The sequence below is a fragment of the Lepidochelys olivacea genome (assembly GCF_965140295.1).
Source record: "Lepidochelys olivacea isolate rLepOli2 genome assembly, chromosome: 18".
Lineage (NCBI taxonomy): Eukaryota > Metazoa > Chordata > Testudines > Cheloniidae > Lepidochelys > Lepidochelys olivacea.
Window position 1 is genome coordinate 16,569,131 of NC_140428.1, and position 12,497 is coordinate 16,581,627.

The 12,497-nt window shown below is 46.6% G+C and overlaps 1 protein-coding gene across 6 annotated transcripts in view; it reads right to left on the minus strand.

Moving 5' to 3' along the window:
- The window catches only part of KAZN (kazrin, periplakin interacting protein), a 713,277-nt gene that overhangs the window by 52,662 nt on the left and 648,118 nt on the right, over positions 1–12,497 (minus strand). For all 6 annotated transcript variants that reach the window (XM_084651592.1, XM_084651596.1, XM_084651593.1 and 3 more), the window contains 3 exons: positions 8,028–8,217; positions 5,364–5,494; positions 1,452–1,502 (listed from right to left, as the gene is read on the minus strand). In XM_084651592.1, the coding sequence (XP_084507718.1) occupies positions 1,452–1,502; positions 5,364–5,494; positions 8,028–8,217 (372 nt within the window). The remainder of the gene's footprint in view (positions 1–1,451; positions 1,503–5,363; positions 5,495–8,027; positions 8,218–12,497) is intronic.

The window sequence follows — 12,497 nt, forward strand, 5'->3', positions numbered from 1 at the left end:
TGAGGGGGGTTCTGCGGGTAAAATAGGAGAGTCGTTTGACTGAGGTCTGCCTTGAAGCTCTGGGTTTATTCAAACCAGAGACAGGACTCTAAAGCCCAGATCCTCAAAAGAATGTAGGTGTCTAACTCCCATTGAAACCTAAATACCTTTGGGGATCTGGGTCAAAGTTATTACAGCTGGATTTTGACCACCACAAGTATTCCTGGGGGACGGGGGTGTCGGTGTTTGGACCTGGGTTTTGGAGAGGCTCATTTATATTTGGAAGACCACAGAGTTCAGGAATAGCTGGGGCACAGGCCCATCTGCAATCCAAACCCCCAGGTGTGTGAATCCACATGGGCAATGTTCACACAAACCCTTGTGAAGGGAAATCTCTGAGTCTAAAGGAGGTGTTTTAACCGTTTCTTCTCTCTCATCAACCTTCTCCCCTCTTGTTTTTCTTTAGTAGCAGCGGGCTCTAAACTGGAGACAGATCAGCCATTGCTTTTGCTTTTCAGACCGCAAGGTGTGGTTTACTTGAAACCTTCTTTCCAAATAAAGTGTCTTGAAGTTAAAAAACACTAAGTCAAGGAGCAAACGCCAGCACCAGTGTCTCACTCCAGAAGAGGTAAATCTGTGCAAATGGCTGGTGTGGAATGAGTCTAAGGTCCTGTCTGCTAAGGACATTTACAACAGCGTAGCTATTTCAATGCAGTTACCCAGTGCAAGCCCCTAAGGTATCTGGCTCCCCAGCTGCAGCTTAATGGGGGATGTTACAGGATGATGATGTATCAGATGAAGCCCTGCGTGAGGCTGGTGCAGCACATCATTTACTTACACCACTGCAAATTTCTTTAATGTAGACAAAGCCTCAGTTACTTTTGTTTCCACTGTTCTGCACCCAGCTGCCTGCACCCAGCATAGCGAGCTCATGCTGCTGCTTGCCCCTGCCTGGTCTGCCAGGGCTATGCTCCTTTTAGTGCGCTAGTGGCAACTTGAGCTAGCAGGAGCGTGTCTAATGCGAGCTGCCAATCACCCCCCCTCGCTCCTGGTGTAGACGTAGCCTACGTTGGCGTAACAGATACCGAGCAGCTGGCAGAAGGTGCAATTTACACCAGATTGGACTCTTCTGCATATGACCCTGTGAGTCCCTCCCCCTCTCTGGAAAAGGCAACTGCTATTCCCTATATCGACCACTCTCTCCCACCTCCTTGACTACAGCTGGGCCGGGGTCAGAGAGTTTGGCTCTGGATCCAAAGCTGAGGACTGCTCAAATCCAGAGTTTTGATTCAGGCCCATTTCCAAAACTGACAGATGTTACCAGTTGTGGTCTACCTACAGACTTGCAATATACCTATTAGGCATGGCACGTGACTCAAGCCTCTGCACCCTGTGTGTGCATCAGCCACGCTGTGCACTAGTAAACTGCATTTCACTAGGAGATTGGTCAAGAAAGGCAATTGGTTTCCTACCTGTACAATTGGGTTGTGCAAGTTCTTCTGTACCGGGCCAGGACTATCCCCCTACCGGTAGAAGGAGACAGATCACATTGAAACAGCATAAACACAGCCCTAGTACCACCCAGCACTGTTAGAGGAAAACTGGCCCAGGGATACAAATGCCCAGCCAGGAGCTCTCTCTCTGGGGATCCTGCTTGTTTCTGGGCTTCAGAGCATTAGCTGGTGCAAAGTTGCTGCTGTTTAATGCTGAAGCCAATTCTTTTGGGGAAGGAGAAGAGGAGTTTGGGAAAAGAAGATCATGCTGACACAGGTAAAACTGTATGTCCCCTGTTATTTTATAGCCACGTAGACTAGGCTAAGGGCAACCAAGAGGGAAATTCAAACATGGTTTTGGAAAAGTCAGAATCTCAGAATAAAGAAGGGTGAATCCGCTGAACTCAACCAAACTTCCTTGAACCGAGACAAGATTCATATAACCCTTTGTTCTTATGACTCCTGCACCTGTGTCTCATCTTTGCAAACCAGAGAAATGTCTGAGAAACACCCGAACTTTGGGGTGCTTCCCGGGGCCCAGACGCACCCTCCCAACTCCCACATTAGTAACAAAAATAAAATCCAGACAAATGCAGACATTTCGGTCCAGGTGCCTTTCCCCTTTGGGTGACAGGTCAAGGAACTAAAGAGGAAAAATTTAATCTGGAGCCACCATTTATGCTGTTCCCAGTTGGTCTGCCTCTGCCTGTTGGCACGGGGCTAATGCCATTGGTTCTGGACCGGTATAGGAAATGCCACAGACTAACATTAATTCATGTCAGGCCAGGTTTGAAGGCAATGGATTTAAGTTACACATTGGTGAGCAGGTGGAAAGGAGCATGCATTGGTGAAACAGACATGCCAAGTGACCAAATTGGTGTGGAGATGGGTCTGCTTTACTACCACTTCTCAGCTCTTTATTACACCCCTCTCTTCTGGCCCCCTAAGCATGGAGTTTACACCAGCTTACGCTCCCTTAGACTGAGATCTGCTCCCTGAACTCAGATCCCCTCTGACTCGTATCTTGATTCAAATGCCACAGGTACTGGAGGTAATTGGTCAAGCAAAAATGTAACGAGGAGGACTGAAGCTAGCCCCTCATTAACGAGGAGGGATGTGCCTGACTATTACCAGTTAGTAATGAATCATTATTATTCGTACAGCACTGCCAGGGTGCTGGATGCTTTATGCGGGAGTGGTCCAGAACTCAATGGGAAATGGCCTTACCAGCTCGCACAAGGATTTGGGAAGCTGCCTCATATTCTGCCCATTTGTGTTTAGACCCAGCTAGGAAGCACCATTGGGTGTGTGTGTGTGTGTGTGTGTGTGTGTGTGTGTGTGTGTATTTCAAATGGGAGGAACAGCCAACGTGAAAGCATAACTGTCAAACTACAAAAGCCACACAAATAAATCTGCTCACTAAAAGTTAGCTCTAAGGGTTTGTCTCCACGGCAAGTTATTCCAGATTAGGTGGTATTCCTGATTAATGCCGTGTGTGGATGCCCTTATTCCAGAATAAGAGTGCTTTATTGTGAATTAGTTTAATCCAGTTGGTCCTTTCTGTAGTAAAGCTCCTTAAACTAACTTGGCAGCAGGCACTCTTGGGGCTTGTTTACACAAACAGTTAGTGCACGGTAAACTGAGGTGAAAATCTACCTCGCACTAGCCTGCTGCACACTCACTGGCAGTCTGAACTCTGCTGTCGTGCACTGAAAGTTCCCTAATGCACTTTAATCTGCTCCCGTTTCGAAGAGGGGCAGCTCAAAGCACACCAAGGAACTGCTGGTGCCCAGCAGCAGGGTCTATTTTGGACACAGTGCCTGGCAGGCTAGAAATAGGTAGATTTACATCCCAGCTTGCCGTGAACTGCTGGTCTAGACAAGCCTGTATTCGGGAATCAGGAATAGTTAATCTGCTTTAAATTCATACCGTACCTTATTCAGGATTAATTTTCATGTGCAGACAAGCCCTAAGAGAGAGCTTGTGCCACACACCCCATTGGTCTCCCTGCCAGCAAGAGGCTCGGTGAGCCTCAGCTGTGAGGGGGAGCTTTGGAGATGCCAATGTCTCTAGGAGTGAGACAAACGCTACCCCCTCATTTCACAAAGGTCACTTGAGAGCAATCAGATGCTGCTGGATTTTACAGATGTGAGCTGGATTTTAATTGGTGACCACAGCTAAAAAGTCTGTTATCAATACACCGAACCAGACAGTCCTCACACACTGTTCTTCTGACTGCACAGTGCAGACACCCCCTCCTCCCCCTCCATCTCTCCTTCTTTCATTGCAGTGAGGCAATCGCCTGAGGGGCTTGGAGATTGTTCTCTCATTCCTATATGGTTGCCTTAGTCAGCAGGGCTCTCTTATCTGGCAAATGCTCACTCCCTGAACTCCGCTCCTAGAATTAAGCTACATTTATCTGCATCTATTAGCCAGGACATCTTAATTATGAACCGTATAACCCCTCTGCTCTCCCATTGCAATGTTTCTGGATATTTCCTGCACCTTCCAATTTATTTTCTCCATTGAACTTTGAAATATTCTCTTCCATGCTGTCGCTCCAGTCATTTAAATCAATTCTATTGATACCGAAGCAAGACTCCTGGCCTCTCTGTCTTTGCTTCTTTCATTAGTAGAAAAGGCTGCCGCTCTCAGGTCAGAAGCTCTCTCTTTTCTCCCCTTCCCCAATTAAAAAAAGTGGAATGCAAAGGGCCAAATTCTGCTCTCATTTACACGGTTATACATCAAGAGTAACTTCACGGATGGAATTACTGTAGATTTATACCAGCCTAAAAGGAGAGTAGAAATGTGGATTTACACCAGCTCGGTGTGTGAGATCATGTCTCCCTCCGGTGGCTAAGGAAAGTATCAGCCCTAAATCTGTTCACTAATGGAGATTCTCCTTTAAACTCACAGCTATGCTTTTGGAGAGGAAGTTGCTAGGATCTGTCCCCAGTGTTGCAGGTGTGTGGTTTACCCAGGGACTGTGGCTGGTAGCCTCAGTTCACAGGGAGTTTGACAAACTGTTTTCATTTTGACTCATGTGGGTTCACAGCTCTCAAGTTTGATTCAGAGGAACTTGAAAGCTCAGAGTGAAAGTCGGTCTATGTGGCTCAATTTTGATTGACTGGGGAGGGCAAGGGGGTGTCACAACATGAGAAACTTTAAAGCTTTGCACGTACTCAATCAAAACCTATAAAATTGCAGCCCGAAGGGAGAAACACTTTGTCAAAGTCTCAGTCCAGGTCCAGCTCAGACGTGGGCCTGTTTTTAAGTACGTTTGTAAATTTTTAAATTTTCGCTCTGCTGAAGCTTGTTCCTTCCCTGGAAACCTGAGAGATTCCGAATGTCTAGTTAGGAAAACTGCCATTTCAATAAACCTCTTTTCAATCAATGTTCCAGGCTGCAAAAATAATGGCCTGGCACAAAATGATAGTTGTTTGTTCAGGACGTTTTACTAAAATAAGAGATGCATCATTTTTGCACAGCTCTTGAAAAGAGGGACTTGGATTCCCCCACTGCCTCATACTTTGTGTGGGCGTGGCCACCAGTGCAAAGTGAGAGCAAAACACTGCCCCAGCCACCCTGGGAGCCAGGGAAACTCACTTTGCAGAAGTGCAAGTGAGTACACAGAGTTAGGCAGTGTAGAATCAGCTCCTGGTTGGTATGTGGGTAGTTTTAAGTTCCATTCAAACACAGGATTTACATTTATAGCCTGATTGAAAGCCCAGTGAGAGGCTTTGCCTTGTCATTGGTGGGCTTTGGTTCAGGCCCCAGAAGAAGGGGTGGCAAAAGACAAGCAGGTAAGAGTGATGGTTAGGGTTAGAAACATTGGCACGGAGGTTAAGAGGACAGCTTTAGGAGTCACAAACGACCTCACAACTGCCTTACGTTGCAGAGGGAATGCGTCCGATGCCGGGGCGAGTTGATGTCACTTGGCGTCGATGACCTATCACCTTCTGCTGCTGACGCATCGGAGATTATGGAAGGCTGCCGTGAATGGCACGGACTCACTCTGACAGCTGGAAGGCAAGGAGCAGAGTTAGGGCTCAGTGGAATTAGTATTTTCATCTCCATGCCCTCCCTGCTTTAGCTCGGATACTACACCATTCTCAGTCTGTGAATTTGGTTCTCTCTAGTGCTGTGTTTATACAAGGACAGTCGCCGGCAGGGGTGTTGGATGAATGCTTTAGCCCACAGCATAACACCACAGATCTACTGTCCTGCCTGTAACTTCTAGAGGGGCAGCTGCACAGATAGAGAGGGTGCGATGGCTCAGATGCTGGACTAGAGACCTGGATTCAGGTCCCAGTTCTGCCACAACTTAACTGCGTGAGCTTGGGCAAATCTCTATGTTTCTCTGTGCTTCTGTTCCCTATCTATAAAGTTTCTTCGCCCTGGTCTACACTGGGCAGGGAGGGGGGGGTCGACCTAAGATACGCAACTTCAGCTACGCGAATAGCATAGCTGAAGTCGGCGTATCTTAGGTCGACTTACCTGGCGGTGAGTCGACCACTGCCACTCCCCCGTTGACTCCGCTTCCGCCTCTCGGGAGCTGGAGTTCCAGAGTCGACGGGGAACGTGTTCGGGGATCTATTTATCGCGTCTAGATGAGATGCGATAAATTGATCCCTGATAGATCGATCACTACCCACCAATCACTACCTGCCCTTAGTCTCCCTTCTTTATTTAGGCCCTGACAGAACAAGGAGCAATGGTCTCAAGTTGCAATGGGGGAGGTCTAGGTTGGACATTAGGCAACACTATTTCACTAGGAGGGTGGTGAAGCACTGGAATGGGTTCCCTAGGGAGGTGGTGGAATCTCCTTCCTTAGAGGTTTTCAAGATCAGGCTTGACAAAGCCCTGGCTGGGATGATTTAGTTGGGGACTGGTCCTGCTTTGAGCAGGGGGTGGGACTAGATGACCTCCTGAGGTCCCTTCCAACCCGGATATTCTATGATTCTATGATAATTAGTTAGATGGGTAACAACTTGTGCCAAAGGGAGAAGCATCTTCATAATCAAAGCTAAATCATATAACTACTTTCTTTGGCCCCACATGGAATGAGGTTTGCTCAAAGAAACATGATCAGTTTAGTTTGCGCCTCATAGTTAGGTTTGGTGGGTAAAGGACAGAAAGGATGAATAGAAACATTAATAAATGTTGCAGGTTTTCTTTTAAGATCCAGGCAGTCCTTTGAAATATTGTGAAGTCAAACCCCGAAGTACGGTGCTGTGGTGGGAGACTCAGAAACTGACCAGACTAATTTCATGGTGAAAGCTGAATGAATTTAATCTATCGCTAATTTATGAGGATCTTTGTAAAGCGGGAAGATTAAATGTACATATTTAAAAACAACCACTCTTGATATTGTCCAGACAGCACAGGTAATTGTGGGGTGCCTAAGCCGGTACCCTGATTTCCAGAAGTGCTGAGCTCCCATTGACTTAGAAGCTGTGACTGCTTGGAAAGTCGGGCTCCTTACTCAGATGCCCAACTCTATGCCCCCGGCTTGGAAAACCCTGGCCCAAGTTCACCGCAGAGTGGAAGGCAGAGAGTGGGGAGATCAGCCTCCATTTACTCCAGCTGCTGCTCTGAAGCAGAGTTAAAGCTGCTCCCTGAAAGGGGATTAGTTCAGCAGGCCACCCAGCTGGCAGAGAGCTGGACTCTGAAGCCACAGGGGAAGGTGAGGTTATGCAGCCTGGGTCTGAATCTTGTATTTTGAGACCTGGTCAGGTTTCAAAACACCTTGTCAAAACACGGGAGAGACTTGTCCCACAGAGGGTAGAACCAGCTCATCCCTCACCCTCCCGCAGCGCCCCTTCTCCAAACACCTCCTCGGGCTTTACAGGTAGGCCTCGATTAAGCCTTACAACATCTGGAGGAGACGGGAAAGAGAGCCGAGGATGACATCATCCCAACCACTGAAACTCAGCCAGCCTCTGGGGTGAAAGGTGGCAACTGTTACAGGGCACTGCATAATTGCTCGGAACAGGAAGTAACAAAGAACGTTGTGTATCCATTGGATCCCGCAGGAGGCAGAATGTAATTTGTCTTAGCTGGGATTCAAAAGAATCCTAAAACTTCAATGACCCCAAGGCCTCAGGTTTACACCTCATCTGAAAGAGGGGAAACAGGGGTGAAAATCCTCAGTGCTAAAGATAAACCCTCATTTTAAAAGGAATGAGAATTGTTGACATTCAAAAGGGAAACTATTAAGCTTCAGATCAAAGTTGGCTCAAGCCTGTGGGCCAGATCCTCAGCAGGTGTCGACTGGCATAGATACACTGGCTCCAGTGAAGCTGCACCCTGGGGACCTGGCCTTGTGCCTCCAGAAAGCTCATATGTATTTAAATCTTTCTCCTATACCTGCCTCTCCTTGGAGCAGAGTCATACCAAGCTACTGGACTTTATTTCCCTTCCTGCCACAACACACAACACTAACCCTTTGCTGGAACAAGGAGGTGCTCGACTTCATCAAGAATGCCATTGTATTAAAGGCAGATGAGATCAGAGAGATTTCCCAAGGGGGTTAGCGGCTGGCTTGGAGCTCACCTTGTCGGTCTGCTGAGTGCTGGGGGTGCGCATGGTAAAGCGTCTGCTGGCTCTGCCGGATAGCAGCTGTGAGCGGGAGATCTGCCTGCATCACCCATTCCTGATTCCCATTCAACACGGTCTCACCTGGCATGGCTAATGAGTGACGCTTGGGGACATCCTTGGTTAACGTGGCTAAGGACTGCTTGGCCTGATGGGATAAAAGAACAAAATACAGGACAATGAAACACTTCTCTCAAGACAGCACTTGGACTGCAATGAGTTCAAGCCACCCCTGTGCAGAGGGGCTAACAACGCACGAGGTCAGTTTCACACTCCAAGAAGAGAATAGGACATAAGTGCTGCTCTTAGGGTTAAATCCTTCCAGAAGACATGGTTTCTTTTACTATGGTTGATAATTAACTCTTCTGGGGGATCTGCGTGCTGCCAATGTTGCAATAATAGGATTTCTAAATGCAAGCAGCTACCATTTAGATCTGATTGAGTGCAAAACAGAACATGCACTTGTTGAGAGCTGGGAAGCCAGCCCCAACTTTCCTGCAGCCACCAGGTAAGACAAAGCATGAATGATTGAGCTGGGGGTAGGCCGGCCAGTTGAAGTCAAGCCTATTTGGTCATCACAAAGAAAACAAAAACAGCACAACGTGTTAGCGTATGATTTACCTTCGAGAGAAACCTGGACCAAAAACTGAAATATCTGTTCCTGCAAATACAGGAGCCAGTGATTTATACAGTAAGCCGTGCCAAATTTCATGAAGAAAGGCAAAGGCACACAGAGGTAGTCAGCAGTTGGCTTTGGTTCAGATGTGTTAAACAGGCCTATTGGTTCTTCTGCTGTTCCCAGTGGACTTGGCAGGCTCAGAGGGACGCTTTCCCCCTGTTCAATATTTTGTTTTTTTGAAAAATTAAACAGAAGCATCTACAAAGTAAAAATAATTTAAAAATTCTCATTAAAGAAGTGCCAGTTGCTTGACTGTACCTTTTAATTAGCCAGCAGAGAATAGCTCCCATGATTCACTTGATGTTTCATAACTAGGAAAACACAGAATATTTCCACAGTTCTAAAGTGCCTTGGAAATCATAGGCTGGCTGGGTTTTTTCCAGTCCCTCAAGGTGTCACTTATTAAAGGCCCAATCCTGCATTTTGATCCCTGCCTGTGGTCCCTTTATGCCTGTGTGATGCCCTGTTGACTTCTCTGGGACTCTATGCAGGTGTCGAGGTATGTCAGTGATCAGATGAAAGGATCAGGGTCTACACCAAGACTGACTGTTGCCTTAAATGATGTGGTGCCTTTGGTCCAGAGGAACAAGGAGGGCATGAATTTGCTCCTAAGGTACAGACAGAGCTGCTAGCAGCAACATACCGTGCACCCCCATTCTCTGCCCGAGTCTCGCAATGGGTTTCTTTGGGGAACACCCCAAACACTGCATTGCAGGACACGCAAGCCACGAACCAGGAGCTACACACAAGACCTCTGGGGCCCAATCCTGTTCTCAGTGGAGTCAGTGGGTGCAGGATCAGCTCCTACGTGCCTGAGCCAAAGCCTACTGAAGTCAATGAGAGTCTTCCCTTTGACGGACTCCGGATCATGTCCATGGGGAGGAACGATTATTGGTAAGGGATTCACTTTTTAAAAACTAAAGAGGAAGAAAAAAACCAATCAAATTGCGACCTATTTTTTTTGTAGCTTTGGAGTGAATACTCAACTTCCCTATGCAATAGTCCATTCCCACTGACTACAAGCAGGGAAAGAGAGACTGTGTGATACAGTAGGATTAAAAACAAAGCCCAAACTCTCTGATGCATCCGATTCCCTCTTTCCCCCTCCCTCCTGGGCATCCTACCCAGTGCTTGGTCTAATCTGTTCTACCAAACTCCATTTAATGCTAAGAAAGTGACTCCCAAGTCCTGCTCTTATGCTGCCATTACAGCAGTGAGGAAAACAAAAAAACACACAGCACACACTGAATGTAAATCTATGTATCGGTAAGTCTCGTGTATTCCACATCTCCAGTGTGTTTTGCTTTTGTGGAAAAGCCTAGGTAGAAGGGTTCCTGCAACAGCGTGTGGAATTTGCATATAAATACCCCATAACAGGCCACAGAAATAAAACACACATCGATCTTACACACTGTAAGGAGAGTGATCACTTTAGATAAGAGGAGAGTGGGGTGGGGGGAGAGAAAACCTTTTGTAGTGGTAAACACCCATTTTTTCATGCTTTGTGTGTATAAAAAGATCTTCTACACTTTCCACAGTATGCATCCGATGAAGTGAGCTGTAGCTCACGAAAGCTTATGCTCAAATAAATTGGTTAGTCTCTAAGGTGCCACAAGTCCTCCTTTTCCTTTATCGATCTGAAAGGCAGTGGAACATTATGTATAATGGCCCAACTCAGAGAACATGCACAAATTGCCAGCAGCGCTGCTCCAGTTTAGGATCTGTCAGCATTTCCATTATAAAACCTGGTTTTCAAGGGTTCAGAAGTCAGCCTGGAAAAGGCCCTCCAGGATACAGCTTGGCTATGCACACAAGATCTCAGCCCGTAAGCAGTTTTTATTTTTTAAAGCACATTTTCAACAAAATCCCCAGTTGAAAACGTTTAAAAGTGCTTTTCGACTGTGTAAACGTGTGTTCTGATGGTCCTCCACATTTCTTGGGTCAAAGTCACTTCCACCTCACATGGGCTTGGTGCACAAGGAGACAGAGAGAGTTTTCCTAACTCCCTGCAAAGCCACCCTTGGCACAGAGGCCCAGATCCCTCAAGGGGAGTTAGGAGCCCAAATCTCTGAGGATTTGGGGCCTGAGTCTCCAAGTTGGCCTTTTCCCTTTTCACCCCTCACCTCCAAAGTTCTGTAGGTGGAACTCTGCCCTCTGCGAACCTGTACAACGCTGTTCCTTCATATCCTGCTCACCTATCTTACATCGGCACAACCCCCTGCTGTTTTCCAGGGGGCTTTGGCGAGCTGCTGAGTGAAATATCTGTTGGTTGATGTCCCAGCACTGAATGTGTGCACAATCGCCACAAATGGCTGCAACACGAAAGACTTGGTTCATTTCTCCAGATCTAAGGGCAAGCATCTACATCCTTCAAGTGAGGAAACAAGGCACCTTTTGGACTGCGGAGACAGTGATCAGATCACAAGCATACTGCTGGTTTAACGTCCAGTAAGCAAATACCCCTGGATTACAGTCAGACTGGCAAGCTGATAACTTGCTGCCAATAAGGCAAACATGTCTGAGCTGGAACTCAAATGAGGTACTAAGGGCTAGACCCTCCCCTGGTGAAAATGGACATAGCTCTACTGAAGCCAACAGAGCTATGCTGGAGATTTGGCCCTATTAATGTTTTAATAATTAACAAAAAAGAGCAATTCTCTGAAAAGCAGAGCACCTTTAAAGCAATGCATCTCAAATTCTTATCCCTGGGCGTTAAATAGTTAACAAAACAAAACACACCTATCCGACTATGTTTGTTATCTAACAGATATTCTTGTCTCACTGTGCTATAAAAGTTGTAAGCTCCTTTACAGAGATACTTTCCCTAAACGGTGGTTGCTGTGAATTCACCTGTATAACACCAATGTTATTAAGCTTGATTACCCATAACACACTATAAAATCTCTAGCTTTATTCCTTAAATATGATTGACTCCGGGCCCATTCTTCCACCTTTACTTAAAGAGTCATGCCTTCCTTTGCAAATAGCCCCCTTGCTTTCAATGGAGCTAACTGCAAGGTGCCACTCATGGTGATTAAACATGACCGAATTCTGGCCTAACATTAGAAATATCGAACTCTCAACAGACAGTCCAATAAAGGGAAGAAAAATCATCACAGTGCCCTTTCCTGAGATCTGCTGCCTTTACTGTAAAGCACACTCCTTTCTCAGCTAGGTGAGAAACCACAATATTCCTTCTCTCTGAGCTACCCAGTCTGCCTTCTGGAGACAACGGAGCTTTGAACACTAGGTGTCGCAGTTAGGCAGTGACTGTGCACAGTGAAATTATGCAGCGCAAGGTGAATCAACGCACAACAAATTGTGATGTATCTATTTAATACCAGGGAATATTTCTAAGCTGGGGAGAAAACTGACTGCATGTCCAGCTGTCATTGGGTTTTATGGCAGAAATTTGCTTTGAACAGTGAAAACACAGGAGGCAATTGACAACCAGCATGCTTATGATTTCAGAGCCAAATGCTGAAGAATATGAAGGCAGATATGGGCAGAGGCACGGGCAAGGGGGTGGGTGCATGGACACATGCTTGGAGCGGTGAAGGAACAGGGTTATGGATACGCTTGCGTGTATGTGTTTGAATAGATCCAGCACTGTATGTATAAGTAAAGGGGCGTATGAACTCGTGTATTACAGTGGGGACAGGTGGGTACTTGTGATGTGGGTATATGTCTGCACCTGTTTGATAATTCTAAGCCTTTCAGAGGCATCAGTCACAGCGGTATTGGTCTCG